This window comes from Meleagris gallopavo, chromosome 2, assembly GCF_000146605.3.
Source record: "Meleagris gallopavo isolate NT-WF06-2002-E0010 breed Aviagen turkey brand Nicholas breeding stock chromosome 2, Turkey_5.1, whole genome shotgun sequence".
NCBI lineage: Eukaryota > Metazoa > Chordata > Aves > Galliformes > Phasianidae > Meleagris > Meleagris gallopavo.
This window is the reverse complement of record NC_015012.2, coordinates 70,429,399-70,455,265: the sequence shown is the minus strand read 5'-3', so window position 1 is coordinate 70,455,265 and position 25,867 is coordinate 70,429,399. Positions and strand designations below refer to the sequence as shown.

General features: G+C 38.6%; 2 protein-coding genes across 2 annotated transcripts in view; both read right to left on the bottom strand.

Annotated features, from left to right (window-relative positions):
- Positions 1-13,021, bottom strand: part of LOC100549507 (single-minded homolog 1) — a 41,598-nt gene extending 28,577 nt beyond the window's left edge. Inside the window, exon 1 of the mRNA XM_010707591.1 lies at positions 12,952-13,021. Within this exon, the coding sequence (XP_010705893.1) occupies positions 12,952-13,021 (70 nt within the window). The remainder of the gene's footprint in view (positions 1-12,951) is intronic.
- A 3,694-nt stretch (positions 13,022-16,715) lies between these two features.
- On the bottom strand, positions 16,716-25,015 carry LOC104909874 (single-minded homolog 1-like). The gene is made up of 2 exons (XM_010707576.2): positions 23,834-25,015; positions 16,716-22,988 (listed from the first exon to the last, which is right to left on the bottom strand). The coding sequence occupies exons 1-2, from the start codon at positions 24,276-24,278 to the stop codon at positions 22,258-22,260; spliced, it is 1,176 nt and encodes a 391-aa protein (XP_010705878.1). The 5' UTR covers positions 24,279-25,015; the 3' UTR covers positions 16,716-22,257.
- Between the last annotated feature and the right edge of the window lie 852 nt (positions 25,016-25,867).

Here is a 25,867-nt window from a genome sequence, read left to right as displayed (position 1 = left end):
AAAAAAAGGAATGTAGTTTAAATGGTCTTCCAAAGGGAAGCTTGGATTATTAAGGCAGGACAGAATTGTGAATCTGAAGTAACAACAGAGGGAGAGTTGCAAATCTCTTCAAAGAAGCTGCAACTCTCTAGGGCTTGGTTGGCAAGCTCATGAGGGGTGGAAGGAACCTGTGGTGATACTCTACTACAGAGACCTACCAATGGTTTTCTTTCCACATTTAATCACCTGTTTTCATGAGGTTTTCAAATTCATTAGAGGTCTGAGTGGTAGAAAGGATGAAAATAACCTCCATTTTTCATTTTATTTATGAAAAAGTTTTGCTAATCCTACTAATTTCTTCATTGAGTTCAGTACTGAGTGATAAGAACAAAACAAATTTTAAGGAAAATGTGCAGTTGTAATTTAGATTTTCCACTCCCTTGCATGTGAGGAGCTTTTCGAATCGAAGCTAAAAATCTCCAATAGCACAAGGAGATAAAAGCCACGCACAAATCATGGTATGAATAAATTGTCAACATTTTTTTACCAGTAAGTATAGACACAACGTGTGAAAAATTATCTTGAGATGTAAAATAATAATTGGTCTACATAAAAACACAGTGATAAGAAACAGATGTTCAATCAGTGAATCAATCTTGAAGCATTCTATGCAAAAATTATATTGTCAATTCAAACACATCTAAATCTTTGCTTTTCTTTAAGTTCTAAGAGCTCCAGAATATTTGAGGTAAGCTGTTTTCAGAAGTCCTTTATCAGATTATCCACTGCGTAATATTTAGGCTGTTCTTAAGAGAATAAATTATAAAAAGAAGCTGTGGAGCCATGGTGAGGTTTATGGCCTTATACAAAAGGCTGGACTAGATCATTACTTGGTCCCTGGCCTTACAAGGGGAAAAAAAAGAAAATGTGTTAGAATCTCAGCCAAGCTGTTGGAATTCCCTTTTCAAACAGATGAGTTTAATACCCATGCACTGATTCTCAAAACTATTATTCCTTACTTCAAGGACACAGGGAAATTTGAAACAAATGTAGAAACAATAATTACAGAAACTATCTACTAGCCAGCTGGAAAGGAAATGTGAAGCACTCCTATATGCAGAACATGCTGCTACTACTTCTTTTCCCAAAATTAAAAGGAAAGCCAATAGAAAGCACATTAGCAAAGCCAAACCTTCATTATCAAGTCCATAAGTGACAATGTATCTGAAAGGAAAACAGATCTTGGCAAGGGGGCTGACATAAGACCATTTTGAGTATTATTATCTGGGATATTTAATGCAAAATAAACAAAAGAAAAAAGGTTTATTACAAGCTTCAGTTTATATGTGTAGCCCTTTTTCTGGCTATCCACATCTATGAAATTCCTGAAAATAGTTTAAAAGGATTGCAGTACTTTGGACTGGAAATTTGAAATATTATTAATAGATTAGTTCCCATAACAAAGATTTAGTGGGATGTTCAAGATCAATTACATACACAATGTGGGCTTTTTTTGTTTTTTGGTCAGCTACTGTACAGAAGAAGCTAGAGAGGGACATTTTATCTTTTCTGTTTACCTAAATGGAACTTCCTCTTATGCATGTCAGAGAACAACCTTGCAACATGCAAAATCTCACATCAGCATCTTATTCTAACCATGGTAGTTAGAGATCTGCTGTAGTTCAACCAAAGAAATGCAGAAGTCTGCACTGATATTTAGAAATATGATACTTATCTCACTTACACTGACATATTTATTTGTTTTGATAGGAAAACTATATGGGAGGGAGGCTCTTCAATGGTTATAATTAATTTAGGAACATGAGCAAAGTGCCCCAAGCTAAGCTACTCTGCAAACACACTGCTCTCAGCCCACAAAAAAATAAATAAATAAATAAATAAAATAAAAAATAAAAAAAAATAAAAAAGATCAAAATATCATTCAAAGCAACTCACATCCATAGACAGGAGGTCCTTTGTAACTAGCCTTTAACATTGCCAATCCGAGTGTTTGGTTCAGGAATCCTATCTTGTAAGGTTTACTGTACAGCTGCAATAGTTTATCAGAGATGATGAATCACTTCAAAAGGTATTGATTTTTTTTTTTAATTACAGAAGGAAGCAAATAAGCGAACATTACACTCTGCAAATTGGATTCTGTGAGGAGTTTTGTGCTTTGAAACCTGAGGAAAGTGTTCCATTTCAAAAACAGAAAATGTATACTTTGTTCTGGGCTTCAGTCTGAGGGCCACAGAACTTAAAGGTGCTAAGAACATTCTACGCTAAGAGCTGTCAAGGGATAATGTTCTAGTTACAAGACAGCTTTTGGAGAAAATCAGGCTAGTGCTGTCCTGCATTTTCCTTACACATTCAGCACTTAAAAGGGGGTTTCCTCTTACTTTCTACCAGTGAGAATTTTTTTCAGAAGTGACACCAGGCCATCACACCACATGGTGTGGAGAATCGGTTTGGGGAGTGTGAATGCTGCTGTTGCCAGCAGTCCATGGTGCTGATGGAGAGATTTATATTTGAATATGGTCAGTGTCCTCAGCCTGCAGCTGGAATGGATTATTTCCAACATTTTTTGAAAGGTCACTTGGTGCATTTCTGTGTCAGCATTGTCAAGGATTTATGGACAGCAAGAAAAGGTCAATAATGCACACAGAATGGCCTGCCAAAATGAGTTGCGATCTACTAGTGGGTTGTTGTTCTACAAAGTTCTACTAAACTAGAGCTAACATATAGAAAAATCATGTGTTATTTTACCATAATGTGTGGCAATTGCTCAGCAAAGCTCTGGTCTCCCACTGAGCTACGAAGAAAAAGGATGATATTAAAAGTCACAGTGGGGAAAGATTTAGCATATATCATCTTCATAGTCTATTTTTTTCTCCTGTGCTTCTCCATGCTAATGTACTATTCACTGGATTTTCATGGGTGTCCTGGTTATGCACGCTAAACTGAGCTAATCAGGTATATTTGTCGTTTTATATTTTTGTACTTTGGGATGCTTAACTGTGCAATATTTTCATTTAAAAGAGGATGCCACCTGTCTTTTGATACATTAAAAAAGAAATGGGTTGCCATCATGAGATTTTTTTAAAACTCACTACGTCACATTTTACAACAGTAACTGACAATGGCTGCATGTGAGAAACAGAGTGCACAGATAACCTTCCCCTCATCCCCACCATCCAGATTGCATCCAGACTATCACATATATTAGCAATTGACTGACCTACCCTTCATCTATTTGGACCCATTTAGTTTTTGGCTCACAGAATCTACAGCTCTAGTAAATAACAGAAGACGAGGATCATCAGAGTCATCTGTCAACACCCAGAGTAACCCACAGAGCACAGACCGAGAACAGCAGCCTTCATGAGACATTGCTATTTCTGCCATGCTAGTGGTAGCACCATTCTCACAAGTGCTGTTGAAAAAAAAAAAAAACAACAAAAAAACAACAAAAAAAAAAAACCACCCCACACCATCAGCCCCCAAAGCAGAGACATGATGAGCACATAGCTACTCCCAACACAGTCCTTCCACGTCTTGGCACAACTACCTCCTCCTAAGTTGTCATTTCCCCCTGTGAGTAGAGACAAAACCCAGATTCCTCTGTAACCCAGCCAAAAGATTCCATGGAAAACCACCAAGTTTTGTTCCTTCTAGAATCCTTCATTATTTCTCCAGGCATTTGACTGTCTTCCTCTTCAGATTTTTCCTGCCTCTCCCCACACCATCATCATGGAGAGTGCTCTGCTCTGACATCTCATTTTGCCCTTGGCTGGACTGGCTGTGCAGCTGGTTCTGCATGGCAACTTGTTCACAGCTGCAGAAAGTCACAGGCTCCCATTACATCCAGGGTCCAAATATGAAACCCTTTCAGTACCCCTGTCTGCGCCCTTTTCTCCAAAGTAACAAGCTGATTTCAGCATACCTACAATGTTTTGTGTTGGACAAAGATCTCTCCCTTGATCTGCTTCTATTTTATTCTGTTATCACTGATCACAGAAATACAGCAAAACAGAAATAGTAATAGAATCACTGAAAAGCTTATTTTGGAAGGAACTTTAAAGATCATCTAAGCATGGGCAACCTGATCTAGTGAGTGTCAACCCTTCCTATGGCAGGAGGTCGGAACTGGATGATCTTTAATGTCTTAAGCTTAAGGGTTTTTCATTCCATGTTCTCAATTTTAACCCATTTCTATGTCCTACAGACTTATCAAGGAAGTAAAATAAACTCTGGATGAGCAACCAAAAATATCCCACTTTGCTTTCATACTTCAGCTATCATCTGTACTGTCCCTGTAGCATGTCCAAATATTACAAACCACCTTGAAAAAGTCACAAAGTGAATACACACTATATACCAAAAACAGTCTGCCATGATTTCTTTAGATTTTGAAACAGCAAGTCTGAGTCTAGGGGGAGCATTTTTGTCTCAGAAATGACTGAAGGCATTGTTTTGAATGTTCAGAAAAGAAGTCACCTTGTCATGCTGTCCACTATGTCCAATTAGGTATGTTTTACCTAACGTTAGAAATAGAGCAAGGGGACTCACTGCAGTATTCTTGCTGTGGTCATGCATCAAGCAATAGCAAAACAAAGAAAATAACCATAGAGGAAAATTACTTTAAATCTCAAAATAGTACTTCATTTTTAGTTCTTGTTCATTACTGGGATTCATTCCACTTTTAATGAAACAGAATTTCTCGATCATATCTCCACATTACATTTTCATTTTTCATTAAAGTAGAGCCAGAAAAGCACTTAAGCACATGCTTAAAACTTCAAAATACATTCTGAATGTATTGTCTAATTCCAGTGGTATTTTTGTTTACTGGGGGTCTTCACAAGTTCAGACTAACACTAGAAATTTTCGCTTTGATTTAGATAAAAGCATTCTTATCCTAAATGAGGTCAAATAAAATGAGGCCAAAACATGAAACCTTCACATATGCTGGAGAAGACAGACACTATCATTCTTCCCTACACTCATGCCATTAAAACATTGGCTGGTTAGAAAAAATATGAAGAGAAATAACTATATCCTCTAGATTTCTAGCTGCAGACAGCTGTCTCACTTGCTGGGCAATGGGCAAAGACGAATCAGATGCTACCACCAAGGGCAATAACTACTTTCAGCAGGGTAACTTTGCTTTCCAAAATAAGCCTATTAGACCCTGAAATCAGCAGTCTAGCAGTCCTCTTACCCCTTTTCTTAGAACAGCTCTGAGTCTATATTGTCATTACTGGCTTTCTTTAACCAAAGAGTGAGCATTTTAAACTGCAGGATGCCCTATGCCTTCACACAAAACTGCAGGATTTCCCAAGTGTTTCACAAAATACTGGTCCAATTCTTAATCCAGTTTCAAAATAGTATTTTCTTCAATAGTCTTTATAGGGAAACAGGAGTAGTCTATTTTAATACAAAGTAACTCAGACCTTTAAAGGGATTCAAGCTGCTCTTTATGTCTTCCAGAAAGCCTTGCTCTGAATCACATTCTCCCTTGTCTGCTCCTTATTCTCACCTATTCTCCTTCTTTCACCTGGGGAGTTAGGTAATGTCTGGCTCAAATACAGTAGGGCCTCCACCTCCTTTAAAGGCCATCCTATTCTAGAACAGCATTGTTTATGGATTCCATATGGTCTATCATTAGTGTTATCCTTGATTCTCTGTCTCTCACTTTCCTCTTGTGCAATAAAAGAGATGAAGTAATACATTGTAAAAGAATGTGTTTGCAAGATAGAATAGACATCTGCCTCTCTCCTTTGGAGACTGCTGTGAGAATACAGTTGCTACCTATTTTGCCAATTTGACCCCAACACGTCTAGGGCCTCTCTAGAGCAATTGTGCATGAACACATCAATCTGTTCATGAGCAATAGCTCTGCATCTGAGATGGCCATTGATTTTAGGTTTTTGTACTGTTACTTGCACACTATGTCTTAAAGCTCAGCCAATTATTACATTGCAACAAAAGATGTTAAGTACCTTATACAGAAGCTCTGACCTGATCTTTCTAGAACTTGTTTTTTTCTTTTTTTCATTCTTCCTTTGAGCCAGCAAGCCCTGCACATGTGGGCAAGGCCAGGAATAAGTCATGTTTCTGCTTATAGAGTTAAAGACAAATCTTCATACATCTATAAGGAAAATAATAATAATAATAATAAATTAATCCAACTCAACCACCTAACTTGCTTCAGATCCATCTTTTACTGCTTAAAAATTAGTAAGAATAATTTCATCAATTAAAATCACCTGCTATTTGATTTATGACAACTTTACAACATATTAAGAATCAGTGACTGCAGTGGATATAATTGTCGAAAAAGTTAATTTTGCTGTTTCTTTTGCTTTTACACCATCTTATATCAGGGATATCTCTGTTTGATTTTCTGCATTCAGTTTGCTGTAATAACATGCAGAGGTGGATGGCTTTTGATCATAATGGAGGCAGCCTCCCACCTACACTGGTGCAGCTGAGATAAGACTAGGGAACAAGGGCTGCAAAAGTGGCCTTTAACTTGTTCCTTCTCAATCTTAACAGCATTTGGAAGTCTGTTCATTTGTTGCATTTTGTCATCTTTGAGCCATAAGGCCATTGTTTAAAAAAAAATGGACAGTATGTCTTATCAATACAAAGAAAGTGTTGTAAAAATATAAATAATTATAGAATCATGGAATTGTTTGGGTTGGAAGGGACCTTTGGGATCACCTAGTTCCAACCCCCCTGCTATAGGCAGGGACATCTCCCACTGCATCTAGTTGCTCAAAGCCTCATCCAGCCTGGCCTTGAGTGTCTCCAGGGTGGGGGCATTCACAGTATCTTAGGGCAACCTGTTCCAGAGTCTCAACACCCTCACAGTAAAGAATTTCTGCCTAATATATAGTCTAAATCTACTTTCTTCCAGTTTAAAGCCAGTTCCCCTCATCTTGTTGCTACCTGCACTAATAAAAAGTCCCTCTCCAGCTTTCATGTAGGTCCTCTTCAGATACTGCCTTGAGGTCTCCCTGGAGCCTTCTTTTCTGCAGGCCAAAGAGCCCCAGCTCTCTCAGCCTGTCCTTGTTGGGGAGGTGACTTAAACCCTCTAATCATATTTGTGGCCTTCCTCTGGGCCTTCTCCAACATCTCAATGTCCCTCTGAAGTCGGGGGGTTCAGAACTAGACACAGTACTCCAGGTGGAGTCTCACAAGAGCAGAGTAGAAGGGCAGAATCACCTCTTTTTACTTATTGGCTATGCTTCACTTGATGCAACAACCCACAGTATGGTTGGCCTTCTAGACTGCTAGCACACACTGCTGAGTAACGTTGAGTCTTTCATGAACCAGCATTCCTAAATTCTTCTCCTCAGGGCTGCTCTTGAGCCATCCTCTGCACAGTCTGTATTTGTGCTTGAGATTTTCCCAACTCAGGTGCAGGACCCTGAATCACAGAATGGCCTGGGTTGGAAGGGACCTCAAGGATCATAAATCTCCAACACCCCTGCCACAGACAGGGCCACCAACCTCCCCATTTAATACTAGACCAGGCTGCCCAGGGCCCCATCCAACCTGGCCTTGAACACCTCCAGGGACAGGGCATCCACAACCTCTCTGGGCAGCCTGTTCCACCACCTCACCAGTCTCTCTGTAAAGAACTTCCCCTGACATCCAACCTATCTTCCCTCCCTCAACTTAAAACCATTTTCCTTTGTCCTGCTGTTATCTACCCTTTCAAAGAGTTGACTCCCCTCCTGTTTGTAGGCTCCCTTTAGGTATTGAAATGCTGCAATGAGGTCACCCTGCAGCCTTCTCTTCTCCAGGCTGAACAAGCCCAGCTCCCTCAGCCTGTCTTCGTAGGGGAGGTGCTCCAGTTCTCTGATCATCTTTGTGGCTCTCCTCTGGACCCTCTCCAACAGCTCCCTGTCTTTCTTCTACTGGGGGCTCCAGGACCCAGTAGTCCAGACGGGGTCTCACAAGGGCAGAGTAGAGAGGAACAATCACGTCGCTGTCCCTGCTGGCCACCCCTCTTTTGATGGATCCCAGGATACCATTTGCTTTCCAAGCTGCAAGAGCACACTGCTGGCTCATGTTAAGTTTTGCATCCATCAGGACCCCCAGGTCCTTCTCTGCAGGGCTGTTCTCAAGGACTGCTCCTTCCAATCTGTATAGATGCCTGGGATTCCTCTGGCCCAAGTGCAAAACCTTGCACAGTTTTCAAAAGTTGTCATCAACACATTCCAGAAATCTCTTTTATTGCTGTTGCCCTGTTCTGCTGTTCTTCCAACAGACATCAAAGTGGTTGAAGTTCTCCATGAGGACTATATTAATGAACAAGAAGCTGCTCCTGTCTCTTTATAGAGGGCCTCATCCACTCAGTCTTCCTGATTGGGCAGCCTGCAGCAGACCCTCACTGTGATGTCTCCTTCCCCTATCTTCTCTTTAAACAAATCCATAGGCTTTCTGTCAGCTCCTCATCCATCCACAGGTGGAGCTCTATGGACTCCAGCTGATTGTTAATGTAGAGGTCAACAGACTCTCCCCTTCTTGCTGCCTGTCTTTCCTGAAGAGACATCTACTCCTACATTCCAGACACGAGAGCCATCCTACAATGTTCCACCAGCTGTGAGAGCCATCCCACCACACCTAAATAATCCGAAGCATCTATTTCCCTGGATTATTTGAGAATAACCTTTTATTAATAAAGAGACTATTAGCAGAACCTGCAGCATAGGCTCTGACTGAAAGAGAAATTGTTATTTATCTTCTCTTTATTTCATAAGTAATCAGACTTGAATTCTGGTCTCCTTTTGCTACTTCCCAGACATAAAACAAAGATGATAAAAATGCTGAATCTGTTATTTCTTCCTTTCTGAAGATCTGGTGTTTCACTTGTTGCTCAGAGAAACACGATTGCTAGAGTCAGTGAAATATTTTGGGAGTGAAGTGTGGTGTGGTGGGCACAGGTGTTACAGCACTAAAATTACTTATCATGTGCAAGAGATAACCAATCAGCCAATACAAATAAACAAAAGCATACAAGGTACCAGCAAGCCCACTAAATCTTTCTTTTTAAAGTTAAAGGAAGGCAGGTATCTGCCTTGCCTCTAACTTCATTTCATGATCTTGTGTTTATCCTTCTACACACAACCTTCAGCTAAAAATATACTTATTCTGTAATTCTTTGTGCCTCATTTTTATTACAAGCTCCATTTTTTTTCCTCTGACTTCTGAAATCTTATAATCTGTATTTAACTACAAGGTCAGGAAAAAAAAACACAAAACAAATCATAAATTAAAATCTATGCAATACGTGGCAGAACAATCAAGCTGCTTCAAACTAGCCAACACAGTGACAAACACAGCGGCCAAAGAATCCATACCCATTCTTCAAGAGTTGGAGGTGCAAAAGAGGCAAAGCAGGAAGCCCTTAAGCCCTTAAGAAAAAGCACAAGAGGCTATATGTAGAATACAGTGCATTGGAATAAACACTGAAGATCTTAATTCAGACACACATAATCATTGCAAAACTTCAGATCACCTCAGGTGCTTGTTATTATTTTAATGTTGTTGCCTCTGACTGACCGTAGAAGTGAATGCAAAATGTTTGAAAAACCACGTGTATAATGTACATACACTGAAATGTAGCTGAACCTCTATGCTTGCAAGGATCTGCTCATCATTAGTTTGGGAATGATTTTCGGACACTGCTTTATACACTGCTTCATTTAAGCTAGATACTGATAAGGATCTCTTTTCTCTAGTGTACTCAGTGCAGTGTAATTTATAGTATCGTGCAGATGTTGGATCATTTGAATCTCCATTCTGTTGCACATAATTTATATTGTCTGTAGCAAATAAAATGATAAGTACAAACCATATTGGATTCATCACTGTGAATTTGCATGCTTTCTCCTTGTTCTTCTTCACCTCACGGTATTCATGCTTGCTTTTTTTTTTTTTTTGGTTAGTAACACCTGATATCACAGTGAATATCCTCTACAGGTTTGTTTAGATATTAAAACTAGATGTTTCCATACAAATTATACAAATTATGTTTCTACATACACTATTATCCCAAATATAACTCCCAAGCAACACTGAAATAATCTGCTGATCTGAAAGAGTATAGTAAAAGTAAGAGAAGTGCTAAAATAAGGCACATAAAATATTTTCTCTTGTTTGCAGTCCTGACACAGATGATTTCTTTTAAAAAGCTGAATCAGTTTAAAATTCAGTATTAGACCTTTTTTTTTTTTCCTGCAACACTTTTATTTGGATCTTCTTTGAAAACATTTTCACATGAGCTTTGCTACCATAAAGGACAGTTTAGTTTATGCACAGAACCAGATTCTTATCCTTTGGGGTTCTTAAACCTCAAAAGATCCTCAAGATGTTTCACCATGTTGACAAATTATTCCCTGGCATTTAAAAATGGAAATGCAATGTAGATATTTATTTATTTTCTAATTACTTTTTCATTACTTTCTGATCAAACATCAGGAAATGTTTAAAGTAATTTCTAATGTTATATGGATATCTGCATTTTGCTACTGTTAGTGAAGCCATTATCTATTCATGCACAGTCTAATAAAATAAACAACTACTGAGACAGAATTCAGTGTTACTGCTTGAAAAAATGAAAACATTAACAAGGTCATAATGAAAGCTTCTTTTGCTAGATTTCAACTTGTCAAAAAGTCAGGTAAAGAAATGTGTCTGAAGAACAGAAGAAAAAAGGAGATCCTCAAACCTTTTTAAACTCTGATCAGAAAAAAAAAAATTGATACGGTATGTTAGTCAAACATTATTTATTAATATGCAGGATCTGTGATGCACTAACGTGGGAGTTGAAGCAGTTGTTCAAGCAACAGAAGTCTCTACAAAGCTCCCTTTCCGAGCAGGATGAGGCCAGGTAGGAGTGTTAAATGTGTGCTCAGCCGCCAGCTCCAAGAAGTCTCTAAAGCAAACACCAAAACTCCTTGGTGAAGGCAATTGCAGCCTCAATACTATCAACTGACACTTGTGTGCAGTGACCCTCTCAGGTCTCAGAAATGGTCTTTTCAGATTCCAGGTCTCGTGGTATTGATTTCAATCAAAAGCTTTTCCTAAGAGCCCCATTTCAAAACAGCTCTGTCAGAATTTCTGTTGTCTATGCCAAGTTTTATCTCAGGGTTTTCATTCATATTTGATATCACTCAGCTACATAATAGGAGAGGGTTTTGTGTGTGCACTTGTTTCCCTACACGTTTTTTTTTAATTGTGTTTGTTTCAGGAGTAAATCTCTCTGTTTACTTACACTTTCTCTTACCTATCGATGGAGGCATGTAGAGCCTCTTCAAGTGTTCTTTTAAAAATGGTTCTACATTTTTGTTCATGCTTTAGTGAGAAGAAAGCACTGGCTTCATTAGAGCCAGCATTTTACCCCTTGCCTTTCCATACTGGAGATAGCCCTCAACAGGCCATTGCATTTTTCCAAGCCCCCTGCTCCCCTTGCATCTACCCCAGCATCAGCAACTGCAGGAGTGCATGGGGCAGAAAGCAAGCAGCCATGCAGCAGGTTGCACCTCGCCCCTTGTCTCCACGGCACAGCACAAAGCCTGTGCAGAGGGAGGCAGCAGGCCAAGTCACCTCAGGCGTCTGCACTGCCTAATCCCTGTAGCTCTTGGCATAAATGAGAGCAGTCAAAAGGGTTTTTTGATGGTTAAGAGGGGGGAAAGGGTGGTTTCAGACAGTAAAATGTTTCAACGTTTTTCTCTTTTTCTGTTGTGTTTTGTTGTTTCTTTTTTTAAATGAAGAAAGCTATCAGGAAATCCTCAGCAGAAACTGAGAATGGGTTCCTGATGACTGGATGGATTTTGCCAAAATCCATTTTAAGGTTTACTTTGAGTAAGCTCAAATCAGGTTGCCATATGGAATTACTCCATGCAGCAGCCTGACCCAGAGCAAGGCTGAACAAAGCTTAGATTATTTACTAAACTCCTAAACCACTGGCTGTTTTGCATCTCTCCCACACTGAATCTAATTCCATAAGTAAATAAGCATGCATTAAGTTAAAAAAAACACGTTAACGAATAGGCCAAATAGTCCTACACAAGGTAGGCTATTGATGATACACAAAGCACAACAAAGCACAACCGTGGGTCAGCATTCATGCCTGAGACTGTCTCAAAGCTTGCTGGCACCTGCACTTTAGCATGTTTACTGCTGTAGCCAGGAAGATTGATCACAGGAAGCCAAAGCTGCTCAGTTAAAAAAATAAGAATCAGCTGTTTTCTATGAGCAGTCTGTCAGATAACCAGCCTAATGAAACCATGGGCATTTCTCTTGAGCTCAAGAAATATTCATGCTGGAGAGGATACTGGAGCCATTCTAATACTTTACAGTTGTTCTGGAGGTTAAATAGAAAGCGGCACAGAAGAAAGGATCTGCCTTTGTGATTAAAGAAAAGGCAGAAACATAACATCAAAATGCAAAGCTTTGCCCTTGACTAAAATAGTCATAACACTAATGCTGTATTTTTCACCTCACTGATGCACTCCAAATTAAAAACACAAAGGATACCTCTCACAGGCATTCGTAAAAAAAAATAAAAAATGCCACAACTGTCCTGCAGAGAACCCAGACAGACAAGACATGGTCCTGCTTTTGTAAAAATAATTCATAACCTGATGAAATGTCTTGTGCCAGAATCAGATATAGGAAGCTTCAAATGAAAAATAGATTTGATTCGTGTTATGACTACATAAGAAGTTTGCAGTTTCAGCACTCCCTGCCCTGGGTACCAAATGGACGTGAAGGTAAAAGGAAAGCAGCAAAAGGCTCAGCACACAGAAATACTGGTGTCCTTCTATAGGGCACATCACCAACCAGGAAAACATTGACCCCTCATGGATAGGATTTTGGCTGGCTTGTACACCCAAACATGGTGCCACCAGTTGCCCCACTGACAGTGCCCAAGCACACTTTGGTACAACTCACCTTGTCTGTCTGCATACAAGCAGGACTCCACTGGACAAGCATTCACTCTGTTATGATGAAAACAGTCCATTGGACCTTCACTCCATTTTCCAGACAAAAAGTGTCAAAGTGCCATTGTGGGAGACAAAGCATAGTGTCACATCTTCTGCTGCCTCCTTCCTTATATTTGCAAAAAAAACAGTGCAGGAGAAAGGCAGCAGCCTAACCTGCTGTACCCTGCTGTACCTCATAGAATCAACCATGCTAATGTAAATAAATGGCTTTGAACGGTGGTGAAATGCTCACTACTGTTCCGGATCCTTTGCACTGCTCTCTGCATGCCAGGAGGGCAACCAGTTTATAACCACCTCAAGCTTCAAAGGAGATAAAAGAAGTCACAGAAACATTCCAGTCTGCCCTTTGAAACTGAATTAAATGATCTCTGGTACTGCCCCTCAAGGGGAAAGAGGAAGTGTCAAGCTTAAAAAAGAACCTTCAGCTTGCTTTGCTGTTTCATCATGTTTCTCATTTTCAGAAACAAAACAAAGCCAAACATAACTAAAAATAAGCAAATGTAACTCATTTAATAATGTACAAATTTATTTGGTATAATTTCCAGCTTTGCTATAGTTTTCAAGAATATCATACTGATAATACTAGAAATATTGCTGGGGTGGAATATGGCTGCTATGAGGTATACTGCCTGATACACTGGGTACCAAATAATGGGGCTGTATCCTGTTGAAAGCTTAGAGTTGGCTGATCCTCTTTGTTTTTTGTCACATCCAAGTTTCTGTATTCATTTTATATTAATACTATTTTAATGTAGATTTTTTTTTTAATTTATAGATGAAAAAGAGTAACAAATGTTGATAATGATGAAATGGACAAAGCTGATGATGTCTCATGATAATAATAAGGAACAAATGAATAATAATGAGATAAACATTAAGAATGAATATTTAAGTATTTGCATATAATTTCGTACACATAAAAATGAGATTTTAAAGTTCTTGCTGTTATTTATTCAATTCAGACATACATCTTTTTGTTTCAGTGTTCATCTTTATTTTCTATTTGTAAATCAAGAATGACTACATTTTGCAGTGCAGCTAAAGTAACATGTACTTTATATGCTGAAGGCGTCTATCATCTTTTGTCTGTTGCTTTTCTGAAAAGTTCATCACCTCTATTACCACAACCAATAGCATTCTTGTAGCAGAACTAATGCCTGTGAGAAAGAGCTTGCAGAGTCCTCAGTGCTATGTTTACACCAGCTGCATAAAGAAGAGAAAGGGAAGGAACAGTGCCAGTGATGGAAACTGTTACCAAATAGCCATTTTCATCATGAAAAGGAAACTTGATTTTCAAGATCAACAGAGGACACTTGCTGGGCAAGCTAGATCACAGGATTTGAGAAGTCACACATCAGGCCAGGGCTTGGGGCAGGAGGGAGAGGAGTGTAATGGGAAGGATACTGCCTCAGGGAGCCAAAATGAGAGGACGATCAGAGAAAGGCCACGACAGACTACGGGCAGAATGAGAGAGTGGCTGCAAGGTATATCATGTATACATACCATTGCACCTGCCTTCTGACCACACTGGCACGTGTCCTAAAGACCACACTTCTCTTGGGGAGCCAAGCTCATTTGATGCAGCGTCTAGAAGCTAGGATTCAGGCAGCCCTGAATTTCTCATCCTGTTCTTCTCCTGATTAAATGGCTTCCCATCAGATTTTTGGAGATGGTGAAGCATGCAGCAAGCTCCAATAGGGCACGTACTGTTCAGGGCACTCTCCTTTAGTTCCAGTCAAAGGTCCATGGTGCTTTAGAAAGACAGTACTAGTCTTTGCCTGTGGAACTAGGCAGACTATTAGAACACGCAAATGTTGTTTGCATGCCTAGTGAAATTTCTACTAACATCCATGAAGAAAGCATCCAGTCTTTTGGGCTTCATGCTGGATAGCCCTTTTTTATTCACAGTCATAGCCTCACTAGGCTGCAGAGCAGCAGGCTATCTATGACCTCCTGAAAGTCAGAGATGTATCAAATGAAACTGCTGATGCTGAAGCCTCTGATGGCCACCATATGGGGATAGAGGAAGTTCCTGATGGTATCACACACTTTTATTACAATGGCTATGACAGCAGATTTCCTCAATGTGAAGCAATTTGCCAATGAGTATCAGAGCTGAGACTGAATAAAGACTAGTGGGCAATGAGCAAATATATGCCCTAGAAGAGTGACTGAAGAGCAACTATGGATGTTGATGGACTTTCAATACACAAGTACCCAACAGGAGACCTAATTTTGTATGCAGAGCTGAGCATGGAGAAACCAGGACTACAGCCAAACTATGGAGGACAAGTATAGGCCCATGATCTTGTCTGTTTCTCTCCGTGGGTTTCAAAGGAAGAGGTATGTCAATAATGGACATTTCTGAATACCCTCAATGATAGGAGGGGAGAGGAGAAAATGGGAGGAGAGGGAGAGGGAGAAGGAGAAGGAGAGGGAGAGGAACACATGTTTTGCACAGCACTGTTTGGGAAAAGATGACACCATTTCCTGCCTGCACAGAGAATCAAGGCCAAATTCAGGCCAAAGAGAGGGGAGCTGCCTAAACTATCCAATAGGAAATACTTAAAGCATGAAAGCAGTTAAACGTTTAACACTACACTGTAAAATACTACCAAATCTGAGGAGCATCTCTGAGAACTGAGTGTTTGTGTACTTGCAGTGACACAACTGCATCTTCTCTTTTTGAAATTAATTTACCTCAGCCTCCAAACTGCTTCTTCTATGTACCTCATCCCTATCCCCACCACTTTTAGTTTTCAGCCTGAGTCTTGTGAATAGAAAATATGTGATCAAGTACTTCCTCACCTAGAAAGCTGCTTTCTAACTCAGCTGCAGAACCAGGCTTTCACTGCCCCCTGGCACCATCAATCTCGTATTTGTTCACCATCAGGAATGAGTTTCAATGAGAGAGACTGAAAGGATAGGGAGTGATGGCTCAGAGACCGGTTTAGAAAGTGGACAGTAGATTACGTTACTGTGACTTGATTGAGGTGTATAGATACGTGAAGCCAAGTAGTAGCTAACTAGGGCTTGAATGCAATTTTGCGTAACTTCTCATCCATTCCTTTGTCACAACACAGCAAGCTGAGGTATGGTGGTAGTGTGAGGCTTCAAGAAGCAGGGTAGAGTGTTCAAGGAGGAGACAGTTAATCTTAATATAGCCCTTGTGAGTTGGCTTTTCCTGACAGAGTAATACCTGAGCAGATTCAGATATCTTTCCTAAATAGGGTAGCAGTATATTATCTGTATTCCTTCGTACCTTGATAAACTGCATTCAAGATTCAAAGATTACATTAGGACTGACAGGTATCAAAATAAATGACTTCTCCCACATACCCTCCCAAATCTGAAAAATAGTCTCATTAATTAAAACTAATGCCTGAATATTTATCCTCTATGGGACAATTATTAATTTAAAAATGTAGAAAAACAGACAAAAATTGCATATTGGCAGCTATATTTTAAACCAAAAAAATCTTCACATAATAAATACATCTTATGCACATTAACTTCAAATTTACTTCAGAAAGCTATTTACAATATAAATAATTATAAATGGGAACACTTTGCAAGATATTGTTGACAAAGCTAAATAGAGTTTCCTACATTACATTCCAAAGGAAATCTTCCAATTACAGATGTTATGCTACAATGTCACTAGACCCTATACATTGCAAGGCATGGTATTTAAAATGCTGGCAATTTGTGTTTTTTTTTTTCCAAAAGTATAACTCATTGGTTTAAAGCAAACATGAAATATTTTAGTAAGTCTCAAGTGCCTTTTTCTTTTCTTTTTGCTAGATTAACATATTTTATGCATTGAAATATTTACCTTGGGGAAATGTTTCAGTGCCTTAAAAGAACTTTTCCTAATAGATTGTATTTCCTTTAAATGCAAAAGTGCATATGTTTTAAATGGTGTAAGCAAGACTATTTCTCGCATTTCCAAACTTCCCACTGTATTGGCATCTGGAAAAAAAAATGCAGTTTAAATTGCAATAAATAAACATCTTTGAAAGCTGCGTTTTGAATCCTAGAACAACAGGAAATCTTTATAATTCCATATGAGAAGGGAGTTACTGAATCTGATCAGAAGAAAGCTTTGTTTCTGCCTGCATTTGATCTTTCTTTTCAAATACAGTTTCATAGATGGAGTCATAAATTACCTCTTTTCAGAAAAGGATGCATTCCTAGCAACGTAGAGCCAGATTTATCCACAGGACTCTTGTACAAATATGCTAAATGCCACTGTGAAGTTAACCTCACATAATTTCTTCATTAATAAATGCTCTAAGGAAATGTGAAATGGAGTCACACTAGTGCTCTCATCATTCCAAACAGAAGACTATTTCAGCTTTTAGCCTTCAGAATAACAACTTGGTAAAAACACTTTGCTAAACACTCAGCTACTCCTCTAGCAGGCTATATCAACACTATACCATTGGATTACAGAAAAAAAAAGTGGGCTTTTTTGCTTTAGGTTTGGCTTGGCTTTTTTGTTGTTTTGCTTTGTTTTTGCTTCTCAGAGCATATGGCCAGAATATTTAACCACCGATATTACCTGCAAAAAATAGAAGTTCTCTTTCACACTGTGAAGGTGTCTGAAGCTAATCCAGTATACCTACAGAAAAGATTGTTCATCCACCATTGATCCTGACAACAATGCCTGCATTGCCTTTAGCCCCTTAGGTGTTTCAAGTAAATTTGCAACTCGTGGAAATACCAGAGCCTGAATTGTTGACATTAACTACAGCCACCTTAGGACAGACATAGCTAGGTCTCATTGCAAGACATGATTCTGCAGAAGGTCTAAAACTCAAGCGTGCACCTCAGAATTGTTCCTCAATAGAAAGGCTAACTGGCCTTCACAACACCCAGTCTGGTTTTCTAGAGTAGCTGTTCCTTTTCCAAAAATACTTTTTCTCCCCCCAGTTCATTCAGGATGTTCACATAATTGAACATATGGTAGTTAATATATTTAGGAACATTAATGAATAAATGCTGCAAGTCCAGAAATAAAAAAGATTCAGATAAAAGTGATTAAGAATGTTTGAAAGAAAAGAGTTTCAGTGTGTAACCCATGTCAGTACTGTGTGGATACATCAGCAAAGCCTTATGAATCTTAAGGAAATACATCTGAGCCTCTTCCACACAGAGATGCACTTGTTTTTAAAGCACATACAAATAAACTCTATTGTAGAACCATAGCCATTACAGCCATCACCTTTCGTTGTTTCCATACTCATATTTTGAGATTCAAAACAAACAAACAAAAACACAAATCTGTTGCCAGATCACAGGAAGTCAACATTTTTGGCCCTTACACATATTAAGTAGTACCTTACTCCACAGATATTCCCATTGTCAATGGGACAAGTTACTGAGTAAGGTTCTTTTTCTAACTAAAGAATCATTGTGCAAATTTGTTCACAGTCACATTCTGGGGTGTAATTTTGTATAAAAATTAGGGAGGCTTTTTTCCACTTTAAAAAAGATACACCAAAGTCATAATGCACCATCCACTGATGTCAATAAGAAATGATTTAAGAGAGCTGTCGTCAATTTACTGTTGGAGTAGCTACAAAATATTAATTTGCTGTAAATAGCAAAGCACTATTATGTTAGAGAAATGACACAGCACATCAATTTTTATTTTTCCTGTACCAATTCACAACCTACATATCTGCTTTAAAGTGATAACCTTTAGTTAATGTGATACATTTTATGTATTTGGTACAAAAACTGCATTTTTCAATTTTCTGAAATATTTCATTTGATTTAGAAAATAAAGGGGGAAAAAACCGCTATATCCTTAAAGGATACTAAATGAAAATTCAAATTAAATAAATACACCGTGGAAAAGGTAAGCTTTATACCATATTTAAAAGTAAATGTTATGTGATCTGCAGTGATATTATATGCTATAATTAAGGTTGCAAATTTGCACAAGTAGCATGTAGCATGCAGAGCCTATGTTTACAACATTTAATGCTTTCTGTCAATTCAGAAGAAATTCCTGGCTATCTAATAGCAGCAGAATAGCAAAGTAGCTAACAAAAGGCATCTACTGAAGTGCTGAGGAGCAACAGTTGCTGAAACTCCAGGAGGGAACTGAGCATCAGCCTATGCCTGTAGCAGAACATAGCTGCAGAAACAGACCCTTCTACCTCTCTACTAATATATCAGGTATCCTATTTATTACAGTGCATTTTGTTGCATTTATCACTGTAGTGGACTGGTACTGTTGAAAATAGGAGAAGTAACAACAGTTTTGAAATTTTAATTTTGAACTGAAATTAAATGGCTATGGGGATTTTTTTTTTTTTTTTTTATTGCACAGCACACTGGCTTTTTCCTAGATGAAATTGTACAGATAGAAACATCCTATATTGTGCCTGCCTGCTTTATAAGTCTTCTGTTTTTCCAAAGTGCCTGTCAGAATGCCCAAACTGTCTTCTCCTGACTACTTGTGGTCATTAGACCATTAGACAAGCTGATCTCCAGAACCCTATTGCCTTCTAATTAAAAGTTTCACAACAAGGGTGCTTGATGACCCTAAAAAACTTTAGTGCTGACAGAATCCTACTCATCCAAACAGTTTAGGAAAGTCCTCAGTAATACAAAATAGTATTGGCAGTTAGACTTTTTACGTGTACGAGTAAGGATAATACAATACTGTGTACCTCTACTCTAATTCGCTTTGCAAATTGTATTTTAATACTGTACAATGAGACTCCAAATACAAGTTCATTCATATTATTCTTATGAATAAGTGAAATAAAGATTTATCCAGAACTGGATTTATCAAAAATACTTTGCTGTTCCTATGCTTTAGGAAGATATACAATTTTTGGGCTGAAAGAAGTCCATTTTGGTCCGTTCCTTCCTCTGATTTAAGGGTTGTCAATGTTTTTCTCCCCTTCAATTATTTGCTTTGCTTTTATCTTAAAACAAACAAACAAACAAAAATCTCTAGACCTTTGTTATTCATTTGGCAGTTAGTCAAATACATTTCTTGCCAAATCATTTTGTTCTCATTTTACTTTGGCTAACATTCAATGCCCTGTCTCTCATTTCTGTCACTAGTTCAAATAGTTTTAGAGCATTATTTATCTCTCTTCTGTGCAGAGCTTGGTACACATCAGTGACATTACCCCATACTTCTTTCCGTTACAAAGATGACAGACCCGGTTTATTTAAAGTTTTATTAGATCTTTCAGTCTCTTTATCTTTTTGCTGAGCTCTGCTCCACCTTTTCTATTATGGGCTTTAGATAATAAAAACCAGACTGTTACTCTTCCTTGTGTTCAACGTACATTTCACCAGGAGTGATCACACTGCAGTCAATAGAGATTGCTTATGGAGTAAGGTACTACTCAATTCAAGATTCACAATCTGCCTTGGAGTGATCAGAACTATACACAATATTCCACATTCAGAGAGTTAATTTCCTCTACTTTCAAGTACATCTATACTTACGTGGCTTACAATGTTATTATTTAGCTTTTGCTTCTCATTAATTTTATTTGAAAATAGATATTTTTAACCCACCCATAGCATGCTGCTTTATATTTAGTTCCACTGATGACTCAATCCCATATGTTGAAATTCTTAATGTTACAAATGAAGCTTGACTTAGTGCTAATCTCATTTTTGTAACCACCTTAAGTCCTCTTACCTTCATTTTGGTATAATAAGGAGTGCTGGTCCTGTTCCTGTTGCAGTCTACTTTGAGATGTCTTGTAAATGCCATAAAAAGAAGCACAGGTCTAATATTCTTGCCTACAAATAACTTAGTTTACTTTTTTAGCATATGTTTTTTATTGAATCTTTTCTAATCAGTTAGTGACTCTTTGTTCATGAGTTTATTAAACAGAAATTTTTTCTGCCTCTTTTGATATCTTCTATAACTCCAGGACAGGCCATGATAATATCAATATTTGTAATGCAATTGAATTTTTTGGAACCCTAATTTCCATTAGTAATTTTTTCTTTATATATGACTGATTTTGGTATTCCTAATATGTTCATATATCCTTTTTTTTTCTTTTTTCTTTTTTTCGTTTTTGCTGTAATCAAGAAAACAATGTATATTACTTTTTCAAAGCCATACCAATTACTTCTCTTTATGTCAGAATACTTATAATCTTCTATTCTTTCTTAATTTGCTACAACACTTGTACAAAATTAGGACAAACCTCCATGATGTTTTTATCTATCCCTGCAATATTCTTATAGGTATGTGGTTGCTTTTCTATTTTACAGAAAATTTTCTGATTCTATTGAGTTTCTTTTGTGTTTTGATTTAATTATTATTTGACCATTTATAAGCACTTTTTCTTATGCTGTAAATATTACTGAATGGCATACATAGCCATAGGGTTAAATGTGCGTATCTTTGACCACTCCTACATCCAGTCTATTCTCTCTGTTTCTCCCAAGGATTTTTTTTCCATTTCACTCCACTTCCCCCTTTTTGCAACCTTTCAAAAATGAGGGCAATCTCCCATCTCTCCATCAAGACAAACATTTCTCAAAACTACACTGAGAAAGACCCTCTTTCTTTCTTTTAAATACACTCATAGTATTTGATTATTCTAATTATGAGGATACTGCTCATTTGACTCCTTTCAAATCAAGTGTATGTAAATAACTATGCATGTGAGTACACAAGAAAATAACAAATCTGAGGAGTTCTTTCTCCCCTTTTTGATTTTGTACTGGTTGGCCATGGATGCTTTATACCACGGAGCAGCATAACACACTTGGCCTTTAGGGAACAAAAAGATAGCCAGAAATACACATTTTGATGTGTATTTTAGAGGAACACATTCCAACTTTCCATGATAGTGCATAGCAGTTTTGTTATCTGGGATGTGTGGGAAACACATGGTTCAGAAGGTCTGCCCTGGGCAGCAATTCCAAAACAACCCCTCTTACACAGTGCACGTAAATGGCTCTGCTAGCCTTCCCAGGTTCTCCCTACCTAGATCTCTTCCATCTTTCACACCTCAAATGGCACCAACTTTGAGTTTAGCTCCATTCCCTCTAACCCTGCATGCCAGTGCATTTTTATGTTTTAAGAGTAACATTTGTTAACTAACTCGTCTTCCCAAACCTTGGGTTAGTCTCTCTAGTGCACTGTGGTATATCAAATGCTGGTAATGACAAGGGCATGAAAACATATTATATCTTCCAATTATATCTCTAAGGTTACTTTTTAAAGCACAAAAGTTTTTAGAAAAAAGTGTCAGCTTCCATTGGTTATTATAACAGATGTCCCTTTGTGTCCTTGTGCTGGATCTTGCTGCATCCTTAAGTGAGAAGTCACATCAAAGTGTGATCCATTGCAGCCTAGTGAATAGTTTCTAATGGTTTCAGTGTCATATAGATGCTCCAGGGCATACCCAGTTAATGTGTAAGCATGTTTATCAAAGTACTGCCTGTGGGAGTTGTAATAATTTGGAGAAGCTGCTGGATGATCACCTGGAGTTTGATGAGGGGACATGTCTGTATTCAGGTAGTCTTTAGCCAGTACCAAGCTAGATTTTGATATTCGGTCAGAACTGGGACTGCTTATCCTAGACAGTGTTGTGGGACTATTGTCATAGTCATTTTCATGAGGGCTCATAATCTTGCCATCCCGTTGCTGGATGTGTTCACAGGGAGGAGTGTTGGCAACTGTCAGGACACGGCAGATATCCCCTGCCAACTGCTGCTGGGGGTAGTTTGCAAAACAAATTGTGTGTTTCTTCCCTGTGCCGTTAATGGAGATCAGTGGATCAGGGGTTGTTTTCCGTAGCTGTAGCCTGTTTTCTTCCTCTTTGATCATTTGCTGGGTGGCTCTTATTAGAGTTTCAATTTTGCTGGGCTCATGTGGGCTGCTCTGATACTGTTCAGCACGGTATCGGTCACCAGATTCACTGGCAGAGCCAGGATCAGGAGAGCTAACGACACTATCCTCATCCCAGTGTCCTCTCCCTAGGAAAGAGAGAAATACAACAAAAATTTGGGTTGAAGGAAGCAAGCAGTCTTAAAACATGCACTCTGAATATTATTTTGCAGACAGAAAACCACACAGAGGCAAGTGAATTGTGCAAAGTCATCAGGAATGTCCATGGTAGACTCTTTGCTTTCCAGGATAATTTACCTCAGATTAGCGTAAAATAGAACCGTTCTTCTCTATCTCCAAAAGACTTATTCTGCAAGTCAATGGAACTGTGCTAATTAGTTCTTACAAATTCTTTAGATACAACCTGTGTTTGAAAGATTATTTTAATAGAAAAGCAGCACTTTACGATACATCTGCCTCTATAACCTTAAACTCTGTTTTGGTGTCAGCTGCAGTCTTTCATCTCTCAGACTACCTTTTAAACCTAAGGGCCTTTGGACTTATCGAAACACAAAATCAACCTTTCCTTATGAAGTTTTGTTCAGTTTCACCTTCTGACGCTGTGCTAATGCACTGAGGATGCAACCTGACAGCTACCTAATGGTGGTGACTGTGTTGAAAAATAGTATTTTGAGGCTGAGAATTTTCTCTAACAAATACTGTTACCATGCTATTTTTAGCTGCTGCAGTTTCCGTGGAAATAAATAGGAAGCATTACTTTTGGAGTAACCTACGTATATTTTGCTGCATGCAAAGCAGTCTGTTAAACAACTTGAATTATAAGTATTTCTTATATCTATATCCATGACCTCTGAGTCAGAAACGTGCATTATTTCCTCTGTCTTGCATAGGGAGATGCCCACTTGTGTCATAACTTTGAAACTGTTGCTTCATTTGTGACAGTACCACTTCTGAAAATCCCATTATCTCTTACCATGAATCCTGTGCACTGAAGTTATGTGGGGCATACTGTTTTCATATGCTTCTCTGCTTTCAGGGGACGACTTAGTCAGGGGCAAGGCTGATCGGGAGCCCCACCAGCCTTCCCTCCCTGGCTGTGGTGTGCCAAGGAAGTATCTGCCAGCTTCACATCTGCCTCCTTCACAGGCCTGAGTATGGAAATGTCTGTCATCGCCTAGCCTTGAGTGATCTAGTGCAAAACCATAGCAGAGAGCACTGCGGTCCGTGTACTGTCTATAGGCACAGGAGACATCGTGATGCTGGGAGCTCGGCCTGTCCACAGGCTCCAACAGCTGGGGAGAGGCTGTGTCGGTGAGGGGGCTCCCACCCCACTGGCTCTCATGGTCAGATTCAGATCTCTCGGTGTGAAATCCAGAGTACTGAAAAACAAGACAAATAGCAGGGAATTTACTGAGCATCAGTGAAATCTGAAGTATCAGCACCAGAAATATAGAGAGTATGCACTGAATAGGGCGTTTTCCATTAGCATGCCCACACGTCCGCACCTTCTGATGGGACTCCTCATCCTTTCCTGTATTACATCCTTAATGAGCTCACAGATGACAGGATAGACATCATGAAAGTCTAAAAACATCCCGTGTCAGCCCTTAATAGCCATCTCTTTTATGATGTGTGATATTAGGATCACCAACAACAGTGTGGCAAGTCAATATTTTTTTAATATGTCCAGGTTTTTCTCATTGCCTTGAAAGCTGCTGCTTATGTGCAACAATGGTGCTCCAAGGCTCTTCTGCAGAAGTACTTTTAAAATAACACCACTCCTAGAGCATTCTCTCATGTCAAATTGAAACTGAATGCGTTTGCAAGTTCTTTTTCCCAAAGTCCCTTCTCTTTTCCATTTTTTTTCTTACCTGGGATATTCTGAAACTTATTTTCTGCTATTATTTGGGACAAGAAAGTTTCCTGTAGATACTGGGACTTCCCAAACTGCTAAAAAGAAAAGCTCAAAAATGATGGTAGGTGAGTAGGAAACTGGAAATCACAGATCTGCTGCAAAATGGGAATAAGAAAAACCCAGCAATTATTTGCCAGGGGGAAAAAAAAAACCACACAACTGATTGCTAAAGCAGACAGAGCAAACATTTTGTCACCCTCATTTAAGCAGAGCCATCCCAAGACAGAAAAAAAGAGCTAGCCAGCAGTTGGAAAAGACAGAATAGGAGAATGAATGTTGTCATGACAGAAATAAGAGTTAAGTAAAATTTCATAGATTTCTAGATATTCTTAATAAGCGTTTGAAACTTCTGGATACTTTCTTGGGAGAGGAAAAAAAAAGAATTTTTGTTTAACCTCCTTGGATTTAGCTATCTCATTTTTTAATCTTTTTATTTATTGGAAATGTCAAACTGCATGGAACATCTTTAAATCAATTTCACCCATGATTACAGTCTGGGATGAGACCAAAGCCATACATGCTCACCTCTTCAATACTGCATACTCATGTCACAAATCAATGTATTACAGCATGAAACCTTGGAATTCTCCCTTTCCATCATTCACCTTCCAGATGCCCACTCTGTTTTTGCTTTTAATAGGCATTAGGCCTCTCTCCTGAAAACATAAACTTACCTTCCTTTTCATTAGATTGAGTTGCTATGAAACTCCTCATTATCAGCCAGGATCAAGGTTTTATGCACTTACCAATTGAAAGTATTGACCAGATGTTTGACTTTCAGAAACTTAAACCATCTGTGCAACATCAGTAGTGGAACTACTTCAGTTTTGGCATTTAATTGGATATTGCTTCAGTATTCCAGTTCATATTTGTGAATACTGTTTGTCAACAAGATAGGCTATTTAAAGGCAAGAAAGAAAGGGTCATGGCTTTGAAGTGGTAAATTATATTTTGTTAGTATTTGATAGAATATCTGTAGGCAGAAAACTTGCTGGTAGACATGGAGGAGGCCAGCAAGCTAGTATCACCATATTCATTGCTATATTTTAGTAATGAAAGACTGCATCTAACTTTGAATGAAAGTAATATAGT